The 16,869-nt window shown below is 37.9% G+C and overlaps 1 protein-coding gene across 2 annotated transcripts in view; it reads right to left on the reverse strand.

Moving 5' to 3' along the window:
• Window positions 1–266: 266 nt before the first annotated feature.
• The window catches only part of LOC133623241 (coronin-1C-A-like), a 61,888-nt gene continuing 45,285 nt past the window's right edge, over window positions 267–16,869 (reverse strand). For both annotated transcript variants that reach the window (XM_061986364.2, XM_061986365.2), the window contains 9 exons: window positions 15,464–15,586; window positions 10,729–10,858; window positions 9,452–9,636; window positions 9,250–9,369; window positions 8,311–8,415; window positions 8,067–8,212; window positions 4,830–4,887; window positions 4,524–4,754; window positions 267–2,087 (listed from right to left, as the gene is read on the reverse strand). In XM_061986364.2, the coding sequence (XP_061842348.1) occupies window positions 1,968–2,087; window positions 4,524–4,754; window positions 4,830–4,887; window positions 8,067–8,212; window positions 8,311–8,415; window positions 9,250–9,369; window positions 9,452–9,636; window positions 10,729–10,858; window positions 15,464–15,586 (1,218 nt within the window). In that variant the 3' untranslated portion in view covers window positions 267–1,967. The remainder of the gene's footprint in view (window positions 2,088–4,523; window positions 4,755–4,829; window positions 4,888–8,066; window positions 8,213–8,310; window positions 8,416–9,249; window positions 9,370–9,451; window positions 9,637–10,728; window positions 10,859–15,463; window positions 15,587–16,869) is intronic.

The following is a 16,869-nucleotide window of genomic DNA, read 5'->3' on the forward strand; positions in this document are numbered from 1 at the left end:
GCAAGACTCCCCAAATATGCAAACACTGAATACCCGAGTATATAGAATGTAAGCCAATTTCAGTTATGTCGAAGGCAAAAAAATAAATAAAATACATTTTTAGTTCCTGCAGTGAGAGTAAACTGTGTTTGAGCGAAAACAAACAAAATAAACTCCAGCAGGTCAGTTTTTTGGGCCTCAACTATTTATATATATTCTGAAAGGAGACTCAATGTGCCACACATTGAAACCCCGTGCGGTAGGTCAAATGATTCATTCAATAAAAGCCCATTTTAAAAAGTCTTTATTTTTTTTATAATCAATGTTTGATACTTGAAGCAAGAATGAACAAAAAAAAATGCTGAGCACACCGCTCCGCGAGGCTTCGACCTGGTTTTGCTTTCGCTTTGATTTACTTTGATTTTAATACACGCACCCCGATATAACAAGAGGGTTATGCAGTCGCAATATGGCGAGGCGCGGGGAACACGGACAAAAAGGGTACACATTTAAAACCCCGCCCCCTTTACGCACACCCTCTTCGGCACAGCCACAAAGGAATAAAGAAAAAAAAAAAAGGGTCATGGTATGTACAGCGATGTAACTCTGAGACCTTAATTACACACATCTTGTCTTTCCAACCTACAGCGTCCCTTTGGATTTCTAGTCACTACTTTTCCAATATTTTCGTCTTCTTGGTTTATAAATGGCTTGTTTCTAAGATCAATACTGCTGCTTGTTTTTAATCAGGATGTTTTGGCTTATTGAAATGGTCCATGTCGGACATGTTTAGGTAAAAGAAAACAATTCTGATGAATTTGCACGTTTTTTCTCCCATAGTAGTGTGAAATCTTTCTTTTACTACACGACTAGAACTACACTCACGCACACAACACTTTCATTATCACGCTTATGGCACTTTCAGGGCTTTTCAGCGGTCATAATAAACATGGAAGGCAATTGACATTTTAACCCGTCTCAGCTTCCCATGTTTGGCTTTTATAAGCTCACAAAGGGGAAATCTTATGGTTCCCGTGTCGATAATTGTACTGGATGGGTATTTAGAGGTGGAAGTGCGAAGAGGGACATAAGCACAGCTGGAACAAGAGATAGGGTTTTAAAAAAAAAAAGACCATTGAAGCAAAACCCAAAATATTCATATAACCCACCCCCATGAAGCAAAGACGGAACATCCACAGTGACAAGACACCAAAAAGGCCAAAAACATGAGGCACATAATCGTATTTTTAGATCTATTGAGTGTCGATCTGATTATCTTGTACACAGAACAGATAGTTGAAAATTGTCTAGAAACGGCAACGTAACCCCGTTATGCCTGACTACTAGTTGTGTAGCGAATTTCGCCTGAACGTTTTTTTTTTTGTGGGCCGCAAAAAATTTTTTTTACTTTCACTTTCCTTACAAGCACACAGTGCACGTCGAGGAATGCACGAGCACATAGCATTAAAGAGAATGACAGGGAAAAAAGGGAAAGTAACAGAAGATTTGTGCAGCCTCAAACAGCAAGAAAATGTCATTGGAGTGAAGATAAGAACAAAGAGTCCAGTTTGCCCACATTACAATCTTGGAATACGGCCAAGAGACACTACTTTAAAAATACATAGGGAATGCTCATATTGGAAAATTACCGGTAACCCCCCCCCAAGAAATGTTTTGGGGAATAGATTGTGTAAGACATTTCATACAAGTCAAGAAAATAAAAAAAACTGCCATGAAATAAAAGGGAAAAAGTCCTTGGTCACCAAAAAAGGAACATTTTCTGCTAAAGTTGCCACGCCCTTCTTATTCCAACTGTGTTATGTATCAGGTTGGGGGCTAACTAAGAAAAGTTAATCTGGAATGTTGCTAGGGATCAATGCTAGGCAGGCCTTCGACGAAACACTGTCATTGAGATAGGCAGTGACTGGTCCCGCGGTACTCCCAGCCAATGGAACGTGGTGAATCGTAGCAGGTCGGGCGAAGGGTCCCTAAATAGCAATTTTGGACATTTGCTCTTCGATTTTGACCAGTCGCTTCTCCTGACTGCTGATCAGGTCCTTGAGAGATTTCATTTCTTTCAAGATCTCTTCCAGCTTGGCTTCGGATTTCTGTGGGAAGGAAACGACTGTTAGCATATATTAATATCAATAAGGGAGCTATCATGAGCACGAATGTTAGCATGTAGTCTACCAATCCCTAAGAGCACTGAACACGATGCGGAATAGATCACTTGCATGATTGCAGATATTCCAAAATGTTCTTTATGTAAAAGAAAATTCATCTGCACGGAAATTTCTATCAATCCAATAACATTTCAAAATCTGAAAGTCCAAAGTGATACTCTAAGAGTGTGAGATTAGAGCTGTCTCTACATTAATGGTTATGTTTTAAGTTGCACAAAAAAAAATTAGTTACAAGCTTCCCCGCCATTAGTTGGCATAGCAAATGTAACAGTGAACCCCGTAAAATCAACAAAACATCCGGTCTTACTCGCGAGCATAGGCTTATAGCTAGAGATGAACACAACTTTGCATTGAATGGAAGTGAGTGAGTGTGAAGGATAGAAGCCATGGATGATATTCACTGATTTAAAGAAAGAAATTATCCAAAACGTGACAGAACGTGTAGTCGACTTGGTGAAACAACTTCAGCGTTCCACTGCTCGTCTGCACTGTACTGAAGCAGAAAAAGTCGATACGCCCAGCCAAGGATGTGAAAATAATATCTATGTGGTGGATATTTATCCATGAAAACATGGAGAAGCTGCAGATTGTGTGTTTGGCGGCGAAGCAGCTGGAAGTATATGCAGTAGAAGTCCACTCTCCAAGGTTAAATACACTGCAAAAACTGAAATCTAAGTAAGATTAAATATCTCAAATAAGGGTGATATTTGCTTATTTTCTGTCTGATAATAATTATTCTCACTAAACAGATTTTATGTTAGTGTTTTACTTGTTTTAAGGGTTTTGGTCTTAAATGATCTCCGTAAAATATTACAGCTTGTAGCTGAGATTTTATGACCTATATTGAGTAAAACATGCTTGAAATTAGAATATCAACTGTTGCAAAGCTGTGTCATTAACACTCACAAGTATAAAACTACTTTTTTAAAGTAATAATTTCTTACTAAAAAATCATGATGCCGAGCGCATATCATTATGTCAAGATCATTTAGCATTTACTTAATTTAAGAATATTTTTCAACATGTTGAGCAAAAAGGTCTCGTTATTAGTGAGAATATACTTATTTTAAGGTATTTTGGGTTCATTGAGGTTAGCTAATTTTACTTGTTTTGGAAAGTCTTGACAAGCCGAATTTTCTTGTTCTATTGGCAGATAATTTTGCTTAGTTCAAATAAAATACCCCTCATTTTTGTATTTTTCTTTCTTGTTTTTGAACACTGACTTTTTGCAGTGTACTGTTCATTAATATCATTCCATTACTTCATAAAACTACTGTAGTTGTTAGTAGTACATTATATTGTATTGTTTTTATACAATATTTATTATCTAAAAGTGTGTTTTTATTTTAAAAGACATGTTAAGTGTTAAAATCAATTTAAATTAAGTTCAATGTGTTTTCAAGTGTTTTGAGATAAGAATTTTACCACAGAACCAATTAAGATCGTAAGTTGGGGCACTACTGCAGTCTTGCAGTGTAATGTGAGCATCTACTACTTTATGGGCCAACATGTTTTGCCAGCAAGTGGTACTGAAGCTAAGGGCTGTGATTATAGAGCAGAGCCACAAGAAAACACATAGGCTGGGTCCGAGGTGGGTGGTTGTGTTGTGGTTGTAATCCAGTAGAACACCTAGCAGCAGAGATCAGACCCAGAAATAGGCTGATAGACAAACCACCTGTACTACTAACTATTAGCCCAAAAACATGCTCATTAACAGGACACGTAATAAGGGACTTGACTACACTAACTTAACTTACACCATTCAGGTTCATGGTGGGGTTTTGTGATACAGAGCAGGGGTGTCAAACTCATTTTAGCTCAGGGGCCACATGGAGAAAAATGTATTCCCAAGTGGGCCGGTTTGGTAAAATCATGGCATGATCATTTAAAAATGAAGACAATTTCAGATTGTTTTTTTTGTTTAAAAATAGACCGAGGACATTCTGAAAATGTACAAATCATAATTTTGTTTTTTTACAATTAAATGTTGCGGGTTAGCAGTATTCTATCTTCATTTGCTGTTATTTATACTTTCTGAATAAATGCTGTGATAATGTTCATCACTCAAATAGGTGGAATGGAGTCTAGTAGAGTTTTTAAATGTTCCCATTAGTGTTTAATCCATCAGAAGATTAAATAATAATATCAAAATCAAATTACAGGATGTTAATAATGTAATTTCCTAGTTCATGGGTAAATATTAAGGTGAGAGTGAGGGGTACACCTTGCACCCATCCACAATCTGATACAGATTCAGTGAGAACCCAAACATATTTGGTATGAGGCACAGTGGTTTTCTAAATGCGATTGGTCTTTCAAAGGTTTCAGATTATGTGCATATCAAAATGCATTCATACTCACATTCGATGTATTTGTGGCAATTGGGCTTGAGTTCTCAACATTCTTTGCCACCTTGGCGTCCAGAGCATTCTTTTTGACAACTTTGAACTCGCGGTTCTTGAGTGGGACGTAGCCGTTTTTGAGGGACATTGTGATGGGGTCTCCGTTCTTGCCGTCGAACCACTCCTCAGCCTCCAGGGCTGGGTCGGGCCCGGCCGTGTCAGGGTACAGGTCGTCTTGGAACAGGTCAGACTAGCGGCAAAAAGCAGAGTTAGTGTTCTTGTCATGTCATAGAAATGAGTTAATTTGTTACCAATGAACACTCACCTTTCGAGGTACAGTCATGACAATAGGCTCACACTTCCTTTCAAGCAATTTGTAGTACCTGAAAATGAGAAAGTAAAAGCAATTACTCAGAGAATTAGATATGGGGCAACAGACAGTTTGCTGCTGTTCCAACAGTTCTGTGAGCAGATTGTGCCTCCTAATGGTGAAGCTTGTAATTACACTGGTGATGAGTTGAATGATATGGAGTGTGTGAATGTGCGTGTACATGTCTGTCTATCTGTGTTGGCCCTGCGATGAGGTGGCAACTTGTCCAGGGTGTACGCTGCCTTCCGCCCGAATGCAGCTGGGATAGGCTGCAGCCCCCCCGCGACCCCGGGAGGGACAAGCGGTAGTTAAACGGATGGATGGATGTTCCAATCAGGGTATTATGCTGCCAATTCCGATACCATGTATTAACCGTACGTTTTTCGAATGATTAATTTTGAATACTATTGACTGTTTAACAATATCAACACAAGATTTAAACTAGTTCCTTATTTTCTTTTAGTATATGCAATTTTTTGATCAAAACAAAATCAATAGTACCCAAAAACTAAAAGCAAAAATTACTATGTGCTACTCATTTAAATCATTTGGGTTTTTCCCTTAAAGTCCTGTTGTGTCCAGGGAATTATTCCGAGTTTGTAAACGTGAACAAAAATAAATTATTTAAAAAAATAAAAAATACAGTGGAACCTCGATTTACGAACGCCTCTATTTGCCTCCCTTTCGGTTTACGAACGTTCACATCACGCCAAATCTGCCTCTGTGTGCGAACCATGTTTCGGCGTACGAAAGCTTCATTCATATATTCATTTTGTATGCTGCTTGAAGCCATTGGAAAGCTGCTATTTTGATGATATCCCTTCCTGTACATGTGGGCAGGGCCATATTGAAGAGGCAGGGCCCCTTTTGTCACATCCTGTTTACGTCCTGTATAAAAGAACGCTGCCATTTCAAAGAGCTTCGACCACGAGCGGCACTTCTGACAAGTTTATTTCCACAATTGTCGTACCTTGCGCCGGTCACAGCTGTGTCAGCCTGTCTTAGAGATCAGTTTGTGTGATCAGAAACACTTTAAATGTGTCCCAACTCTCAGTCTCGCTTTACAGCTTCAGGTTGCTCGACAACCACATTGAGCTAGCATTTTAGCTCATTAGTCTTCAACTTGCGGCCCCTTCAGTTCAAGGATTTTATCAGCAAAGTGGGGCTTTGTTCTGCAGCAAGTCTTTAATTATGATAAGACCAAAAAAGATGCCACAGCGGACCTTTATCACAGCGAAAGAGAAGGCACTACCAGGACACAAGCCGATGAAGGCTTGCCTCACACTGCTAGTTTGTGCAAATGCTAATGGTGACCACGTGAAACCACTGCTCTTTTATCATTAAGAAACTAAAATGATCTTTGATGTTTCGCGGCTCATCTGAGTGGGCTTCATCAGTTCGTGCTCATAGACTTAGATTGGTCAGATCTAGTCCCTTAATCTAGGATTAGATATGACCAATCTTAGTCTATGAGCACAAACTGATGAAGCCCGCTCAGATGAGCGGCGAAACATCTTCTAAGACAAACCAAACAGTCCAGTTGCGTGGATTGAATCCCCTAAGATGACAATGACCTGGATGAATGACAACATTCATAGACATAAAGGTAAAATGATTTTCCTTTTATTGTTTTTGGAACGCACACAAGTACCAAATATTAAATTTAAAATGTGGTTAATGTTTGGATTTGTTTTAAAAAAGAATGGTCCGTTGGATAAAAGCATGGCCATTTGTACCGTTTGGAAAGCAGGGATAAAGTAGCGGCAGCACAACTAATCTGAGCACCCACCTGTTGTGACGGCATGAAGACACTTAAGCCGGCAATGAGGGAGCTAAGGATGCTAACTAGCAGACCTACCAACTGATTTAAAAGAATTCCAGCCCCAACTTAGCCACAACTCTGCGAGGTAATCACATCTCCTACTACACTGTTTATTAGGGATCTATACCAAGTACTGCTATGTTTTAGCACCGGTTTGTAATTGACCGTGAAGATTCTAGACTAATCATACTGCTTCCGGTATTTTTTTATCCAGCTGATGGTTGTAATTATGACACGCTGTCACATTCGGTTCAGCTGCCGCTGCATACACATCAAAACAGCTTGTAATAATTACAAATAAGAAGCAACACCACACTTTTTTAAGTTTGCAACAACAATTTGTCCTAAAAAAATTAAAGTTAAAGGGGAGCTGTACTTTTTTTGGAATGTTGCCTATCGTTCACAATCATAAGACGTGACGACGGATGTATTTTTTTAATGCATTCGAAATAGTAAATGAATAAAGTATTGGAGCTTCTACACTGAAGCTGCTGTTTGGTTTACGTAGTGGCACTTAATAGTTTCTTGCACTTGTGTTACTGTGGTGTTTTAACATCTCTACTTGATGCACAGCTTTCTTTTGTCTGTATTTAATTGTTGCTACCTGAGCAAACAACAGTAAATACATGGTAGCTTTTCCAAAAGTGTTTTATTTACATCTTCTTTTCTTTATATTTGTTGGATTGCAATGCCTTGAAGTTGATATTTCTACTATTTGCTCATAATTAATACAGGCACCACCTGTTTTGTATGTGTATATTTAAAAATAACATGACATTGTTCTGACATGATACATTTAATTTTCTTTTCATTATGCAAAGCTTCCATCTGCATCAAATCATATCGCATCAAATCGTAATATTTTAAAAAGTCTGGTTAGTGAATCGTATTGTAACCCATGTATCAAGATTCATATCAAATCGCCATTTAAGGTAGAGATGCACACCCCATCTACACTTCTTAAACTTTACTAAGCACTTGTTTCTTGTGTTGTTTTAAGCTAGCTTGGTGGCTAGCTTTATTATATGCAGCTATTAGCTAAGCTTAGCTTTTAGCAACATGTTTAACCTTGACCTTCAGTAGTAATGTTCATTGATAACAATATTTAAAATACTAAGAAATGCAGTTTATTTTCCGTGCTCAGGAGAGCGTCTCCACACAGTATGGAGAGAGAATCGGCATTGTGATCGGTATGAAAAGGCATTAATCGTCAATGGCAATCACATACTTTTTCACAAAAATCGGCTGATACTGGTCGATGGCCGATCGATCAGCATGTCCCCAGTATTTGAAAATATCTTAAACACCATAGTGTCACTGTCAGGAAGAACAAAAACAAAAAAAAATCTTACAACTTGAGTCGTCTTTACCTGGCTATTTCACACTTGTTGACATCAAGGCCCCTCTTTGGCATGCAGCCCATGCCCCTCTGAGACTCCTTGCTAACAAAGGTGCTCAGGTAGTGAATGTACGGAGACTCGTCTGTGATTTCAAAGTAGCGGATGCTGCAGTCACCCTGTCAGATGAACAAATTATATTTCAAATTAGAACAACTCATATCTGAAATAATTTGTTTTGGTTTGAGAGTCTGCTGAGTGCCAAAATTTTGTTTACCTTGCCACAAAGGTAAACAACGCTGGTGTCTGGGTCATAAAAGGGCAGAAGCACGCCATTGCTGGTGTCCAGCTCATTGACAGCTATGGCCTCTTCCATGTTTTTCTAAAAAAAATTAAAAAAAAATTAAAAAATTAATAGATAATGCATGAATGAACATTGATTGTGATAAACTAAACTAAGATTTGACGACTTAAATGACTGACTTTTAAGTTGGTTAAATTAACGTCCCTGATGTAATACATAGACGTATCAGCAATTAGGTAGTGATGCTTAGTTGAACACCAACAAGTCTTCATTTGTGTAGCCAACACAGAGTGGACAAAACACAATTTCCTTGATCAATTACATTCATATTTTCTTAAAGTGAATGTATATTTTCTAAAATTCATTTTCATATAAAGTAAGAATATTTGAAGAAAAAACAATAGATATAAATATGTCAGTGTTGTACTGAGCAGAGAAATACAGCCAAGATGAGGACTACATGGATGCTTGTTTACACTCCATTTTGTGTTAATTGCTTCCAGATGTGATTAATCAACAATTGATTTCACAAAGGCCTCCCCATCATGTCCTTATCTGGTCTTACTTTATGCTATAATGTTTTTACTGTGCAGCCTTTGGGTCCATTGATAAAGCAATTGAAATAAATTGCCCCTTGAGGGATTAAAACATGTTTCTTTTTACTTGTTTGGTCTCAAAGTATGAACCTACACTACTTTAACGGTAAGCAAGTTATTTCACTGATATTAAAAACATGATTTAAAAAAAAAAAAGAAAATGTCCCTGCCTCCAAAAATATATATATATATCTTATATTCGGGTAATACCTCTCTGACAACATCCATCAAAAAAAAGTGTTTTTTTTTTTAAATATTGTAAAATCAACGAGGCAATTGCAATACAGTGAGCAACAGTGTACATTGCACATCATACCGTGTCCCAGAGGGCGAGCTGTCTCTCACTCATGCGACTGAAACCGGTGGTGAGCACTTTTCCATCAGCCAAGAAAATGGCCCTCATGGGGCGAGCACCATCGTGTGCCTTTTCCTTCTCCTGTAAGAATAGTTAATATGCTAATTTCAATTACTTTTTTTTTTTTAAAACAGGCATTTTTTTTCTCCTTCTGTTTCCTTACGACAATTATCTCCTCCTTGCGTGGGTCAATAACACGGACAGACTTGTCTTTGCAGGAAGTGCAGATGAGGCTTCCGTTGCGGTTCCAGCAAACGTTGTAAATGACATCAGGATGCATAGTTTCATCCAGGGTGATCATGGCCTGGCCCGTCCCCACGTTCCAGATCATGATCACGTTGTCACACCCTAAAATAAACAAGTGTGATTGAGCTCAGAATGTTGAAAAACAATCTTATTTTTATGTTTTATTTCACTCATGATTAGGGTACTTTTATAGGTACCAACCGATCAGTTCTACTGGGAATCGATTCACGTAAAATTTATCGGTTCTATATTTCGGAACCCTTTGCTTAACTAATGTCACGTCACGTCTTGTTGCAAACTGGCCCTGACTCAAGCACTTGGCCGGGAAACAAGCAGTCAAGCACTCAGAGTTGACTTAGTCGGCCAACTTCTCGGTAATGTTACAATTTTCCATACACGAAGCAAGAAGAAGGCGCTCAAAACATACAGTAAGGCTCCACTTTTTTTTTTTTTTAGAATGTGCTAGGTCGATGCTTATTCACATTGGATTTGCAATACACATGCTAGAGACGAGCATTAGCGTTTTTACATGGCAATTTCAACACCTCCACATTTGGTAATAAAACTACAAATAAAATGCATGTTACAATCAAACAGCTTGTGTGTAATAAATACAATAATAACAGTGTAAACACTTTGTAGGGCTCAACAACAAAACTGGCACGTTCAACTTAATGGCAAGACTACTTCCTGGTTATGCCAACACACTTCAGCATATACACTACCACCATCTAGCGGCTTGGAATTGCAGCTGCATGCAAAGTCTTCAATAAAGTACACTACAGTACAGTACATGCAAATTAGACAAGGTAACTGGACATCACAGCTCAGTCTTAAATAGAAAAAAATGTTGTTTTTAAAAAGATGTTTTTTTTTAAACAATTAAAGGACACCTATAATGAATTTTGTCATGTATGACTCATGAATATTGTTTTAAATGTTGGACACTTGTGTTAAACAATGCCAAATTATCAAATGTATGCAAAATTCACACCAAAGCATATCCAATAAATTGGTACCATTAAATACCGGTTATCGATTCCCAGGTACCTGGAATTGGTAACGCATCGATTCAAATGTAAAAAGGTAGCTATCCCAACTCATAATTTCACTTTCACTATTCAAACATAAATCAATAGATATTAATCTAGTCCCCTTGTGTTGTATAACGGTGTAAACAAAAAAAGTTCTCACCTGCACTCAGCAGAACATTGCGTGCTGTAGGGTGCCACGTGACTATGCCAACTCGCTTGGAGTGTCCCTCCAGTACCACAGCAGGCTCAGACATGGGACTGACGAGGCCATTCTCAGGAATTTGCCACACCTTTAAAGGATAAAAAAAACCTTCACAGATAGGGTCTACAGCAGGGCAAACATGAGACTGAATCGTAGCTTTAATCTAATATAATGTGAAATATATAATAGCTGATCTATTACAACTAGTGGCCCTACTGTAGTAGGAATATAAGTAAATAGATTACAAAAAGAACCAGAGGGGGGCAGTAGCAACCAAGAACACAGCTGGCTGTAGACAGTGGTAAAAGATTGTAAAAGGCAAAGGAGTGTTTGCAGTTGCACTAAACCAATGAAGGAAATATGACCTGTCATAATGACGATTGTTTCTATGGACTTGTCAGTGGATCCTTCAATACATGCAGTGGTTTATTGAGAGTAATTTAATGGCCTGTGTGCACTGACTCACTTTCAATTGGAGAACCACTCCCCGCCCCTAATTATGGTGCCTACCTTACTCTTAAAACAATGGCCAAACTGGCTACTAGCCTATGAAAACTAAATACAGGGAACCAATTTCTCCTGCAAGTGAGTAATATATATAGGGCTTTCACATCCTGTCAAACCGGATTTCCCACCACCAGGTAGGAAATGACTAGTGACATATTTTAACCATGTTGTACACAAGAATACAACAAGCTTCTTCAGGCCAAATAAGGACATATAGAGAAAAGAACAACTACGGTCCTAAAAAAGCTGGTGACCTCAGATGTAACCAAATAATTCACCCACTGTTATTTCTGTAACACATATTAGAGTCTAATCTAATCCAACGGGTGAGGTCCACACCCATCTATGAGTTACAACAGGCCCCTCTTTAGCAATAAAAGCATGGAGTTTGTCAGAAATTCTTGGTAAAAGAATGTGTGCTGAGTTTTCTTATACGGTTTCTTTCCAAAACGTAGAGCATAAATGGACAGAAGATACATCGATTCTACAAATTGCCCATGCGTTAACTAAATTGTACGGTAAGGCACTTCACTTGCAGAGTCGGAACAAATATGGTAAGTGTTAAATAACTACATGAAATACAAAATGGTTCTATGTACAAAAAATGCTACAGGTAGAGTACATCCACTGCAGACAAATTATTTAGAACTCTTAAGCCTTTGTCTTTAACTAGGGACATGCCGATTGATCGGCCACCTATCGGTATGTTGATAACGTCTTAATACTGATCACAAACACCGTCTGACAGATTTTTGGTCCCCCGGATGACAAGTGGCCAGAAGCTAGTTATGTGTCTCTATACACAGTAAGTAGCCGCTCCACTAAATAATAGTAATTACCTCTATTACAGAAACGTACAGTCCATTTTTTTTTTACCAAAAATCGTTATTAAGTATCATCAAGTATCAAGTATCACAGTATCAAGTTATCATTGGAGGACCGGGCTAACCATGTTACACACAGAGAGCAAATCAAGAGCATGCATGCTAATAACCTCTCAGGGAATAATTCATTGTACACAGAAGGAATTTGTGGGCAAAAAACAAAGGATTTAAATCAGTAATAGAGTATTATTAGCTTATGTTTAGTATCGTGTATTATTGAGTTTGTATAGCACAACAATTTGTAATAAGAAAATAAGGAACTAGTTGAAATATTATGTTGATATTGTTAAACTGTCAATAGCACTCACCATAAATAAATGGAGTATCGGTCAATCTAACGCATGGATTATCGGCATCAGAATCAGCAGAATAAAACCCCGATCAGAACATCCCTGTCTTTAACCTGTCAAGACCATTGCTTTATAAACTTTGTAAAGAATGTATTTTGTCCAGAAGAAGAAATCAAATGACATCTACAGTGGCTATTAGGGGTGTAACGGTACACAAAAATTTGGGTTCGGTACGTACCTCGGTTTAGAGGTCAAGGTTCGGTTAATTTTCGGTACAGTAAGAAAACAACAAAATATACATTTTTGGGTTATTTATTTATCAAATTTGCAAATTCTTCCACCAAAAATATTTTTCTTAGTGGAATATTTGATGTGAAGTAATCAGAACCTTGGATAGGTCAATAATTGATAATAACATTGACTTTGTTTCAATATTATGTTTTGAGCAATGAAAGAGTTTGAAAGAAAAAATAAACAGCTTTCTTTTATTAGTCAACATTGCAACTTTTTCTAAATTACATTTAACCTTTAAGCTTTTTTATTTCCCTTTTGTTATGTTTTTGTTTATTTTAATAGTATTTTTAGAATGTGCTGTGGGCCGCAAATGGCCTCCGGGGCACACTTTTGACACCCCTGCTATAGATAATAAATCTGATAAATCTATGGATAAAAAGCAGAGCGTGGACACATGCGCATTTATCATAACTCTCTCTCTCTGTCTCTGCCCCTCCCTCATGAATGCTGCTGCGCGCACAATTTGTTTTGTTTTTAACCCCTTCTTAACCCTGAACGTGAAAATACACGCAACCCTAACTCAAAATGCCGGACATTTGAGGCATTTAAGAAACTCCGCCCTGACAGCTCCGCAAAAGAGTACATGTCCGGTTAAAAGAGGACTTATGGTCAGTCTATCGTAGCGCGTTAGCTGCTAGCATGCCGTGTGTTGTGCCTCGGTGTGCATTGTTTATACAACGTGCGTTACGCTACTTAATATGTCTGTGTGGAAACTCGTTCGGTACACCTCCGAACCGAACCGGAACCCCGTACCGAAACGGTTAAGTACAAATACACGTACCGTTACACCCCTAGTGGCTACAGAGCTCAGGCAGTAATATCTACAATGTTTAATGTGCGTAGAGATAACATTTATTAATTCCCTGGGAGAAATTAAGGTGGCACAGCATTGATATTTAAAGAGCTACAGTAAAAAACTATTATGCAGCTTTGAGGAGTACTTAAAGAAATGACAATGCTACCATGTTATGTGAACAGACTGGAAAGTGTTGCTACTTTCGGATGCTTCATCTCACCATCATTAAAACAGTCATTTCGCCATACACGAGGGCAGGGGTGTCAAACTCATTTTAGCTCAGGGGTCGCATGGAAGAAAATCTATTCCCACGTGGGCTGGACTGGTAATTAAAATCATGGCATAATGACTTAAAAATACAACTACGACAACTTAAGATTGTTTTCCTTGTTTCAATTTGGCCCAAAATAGAACAAGCACATTAAGAAAATGTACATATCACAAATAATGCTCTTGACACAAAACTTCAAGTTTATTGAAAAATTCTAAGGAAATAATTGGTGCAGTTGCAAAACCCCCATGAAGAACTTAGACTGTGTCTTAGTGAATCTACAAAGCCATTAAAGTAAATCACAGCATATCTGGAATTAAACAAAATAAATACAAACTCTTCTAGGTATCAAATATCTAATTTGTTATTTTTACGTATTAACCCTGTGCCAACTCAACAAACTGAAGTAGAACCTATTCAAGAGGGTTAAGTTACTCCCTGTCTGTATGCATCGTTGTGTATTCATAAAAAAATAAAAGCTGTGCAATGCATGAACAATTCCAACAAGCAAAGTGTATGAACTTAAGACTGACAGTATTGCAGTAAATTAAATCGCACTGTTCACCTTCTTTACATTTCCACAGAATACAATTTTCACAGAACTATATCAAGGTGCAGTGTCTCATGCAGCATTCTAAGTGGGGTTACCAATTGTTTATTTTCCTCTGAAATCTGGTATATTTTAGCTTTCACAAGTGCATCAATTTCAGGTGTCACATCATATGTGGCAGACAATTTCAGGATGTTATTTAAGTGCTTGTGCGTGAGCCTTGAGAAGTTGAGCCTAACTTGTATTATTGATGCTCATTACAGAGAAAAGTTACTCACACAGATATGTGGTTTCCCGATACTTCCATGAATAAATAAGAGGATGATAATTTTTCTTGGAACACTGCGTCCACGTTTTTCATTGACAGAGACATTTTGTGGAAATGAGAGTGCCAAAGCACAGTGTGTTTAAAGCAGGTTTTAGGTTGTGTTGAGGGGGTGGAGCCACATTTCGCTTTACTGTGTACCTACTAACAGAATTGGTACTGCCACATTCAGTGGACACATTGAGAAAGGCAGTTTCTTTCATTTAAAAATGAAGCTCACTTTTACACTTCCCGAATTTATCTTGCGGGCCGGATTAAACCCGTGTTGTCTTTTGTTAGTTTAGCCTCTTAGTCGCGAAACTAAACTATCAGTTTGTAGCATCTTCTGACAAAATGTTTGCGACCCAGTGATATGTTTTTGACAAGAGGTGAGGAAAATGATCGATTCTCAGATTAATCACGATTAAAATGTAGACTATTCGGAAGTGAAAGACAAAAAGGTCCAAATATCGATTATTTACATATATTAAATAAAGTACGGTAATAGACAGTTCTAAAATGGCATTAATGTATTTTGTCTTGCATGTATTAATTTAAATTTCAGAAAGTTGCATTTTTTGGTTTATATTCTTACTCAAAACAATTTTTATTTATGATATATACACAAGTTAAAAATGTCAGTTTTTTTTATTGATATAAATACACACGCACATAGGTATATGCATCTTTTTTTTTAAAATATTCTATAATTTCAAAAAGTACAATTATAAAAAAAATGTAAACATGCAAAATACACATGTTTGATAGGTTCAAGTAAACGGTGAAGGAAGTGTTACCATCACTGAGCAGTCCTCAGAGCCACTTGCGATGACATGATCATTGTGGGGGCACCAGTCAATGTCCAACACTGGGCCAGTGTGACCGCACACTGTGGGATAGGCTTTGTCGATACGCCCCGTCTGTAAAGAAAAACAAAAAGGAGCGATGAGGCCAGAAGCCGACTTTTGGTTTATCCATGGTAGATGAGTAAGTTTATTTTGAAAAAAACTGAGTAAAATCACAAATATACATGTGAATAAAGCATACTCCAAAAATGCTCTCCACCTGTGGAAGCTGTAAAGAAAATTATAAATTATCAAAAATCATCCTCTGTTAAACAAGAGAAAAGTTGTTTGTACAACCTGACCAATTGCATATGTCTATAGCTTTGACCAAAAACTACCAAATAACTGTAATAAACAAATATTCACATTGTTCTACAATACTGCATCTCGTAGCGGTCCAGCCAAAGATACTTTCAGGTCGGATCCACTTAGGCCTAGGTGTGTAGAACCAGCAAGCTTGGGATCACAGCATCCACCTGAAGATTATTGGATAACCTGCTCCAAACCCTGAAGCCACAGCAGCTGCCCCTTAAGTCTTACAACACATCTCTTGCAATTGTGCATATATTTGAAGCCAAAAAGGATTTGAAGGCTTTACAACAGCTGCACAGGGGGCAAACAGAGATTAGATCTTCCCCACTGTTGAACCACACACACTGCTTAAGGCAGTACCTTTAAAATAGTGGGTTTGGACCAAAGGGGGGCATGACAAAAAAATAATCGACAACCACTGGCTTAAGAAAATGTATTCGCAGCGTCTTCAAATAGTCAAAGGATGCAAAATGATGCTTAAGTCTCACTCTCCACATCTGTCTTCTAAAAATACACACTTTACATAACCCAGTGACGGACAAAGAATTTTCATCAAATGGAAACACATTGTGTCTCTCTACTTAAAGACAAACTTGTTCCAACATGCTCAGAGGTAGGAGTCGAGTTCAAACAGAAATTTTAGTATGAGTAACCATCATTGAGGCAAAGAACAGGAAGGACTAGGGCAGGGGTCGGCAACCCAAAATGTTGAAGGAGCCATATTTGACCCAAAATAATTAAAACACAAAATCTGTCTGGTGTTGCAAAAAATCTTAAGTCTTACATCTGTGTTACAATAAAGGAAACACATGATGTACGTGTCTATATTAGCCTACTCTCAAACTGACTGTCTCTGTCGCAGATGATGCAAATTTTCTTTGAAAGAAATGTTGAAATGTAACATTTATTCTACAATTTTTACAACATTGGAAAATATTACTAAAACGGAGGGTGCTCAGAGGGTGAGATAAGTCCTGGAAATTACTGGTTTAGAATGGCCTAAGGCAGGGGTCAGCAACCCAAAACATTGAAAGGGCCATATTGGA

This window comes from Nerophis lumbriciformis, linkage group LG12, assembly GCF_033978685.3.
Source record: "Nerophis lumbriciformis linkage group LG12, RoL_Nlum_v2.1, whole genome shotgun sequence".
Lineage (NCBI taxonomy): Eukaryota > Metazoa > Chordata > Actinopteri > Syngnathiformes > Syngnathidae > Nerophis > Nerophis lumbriciformis.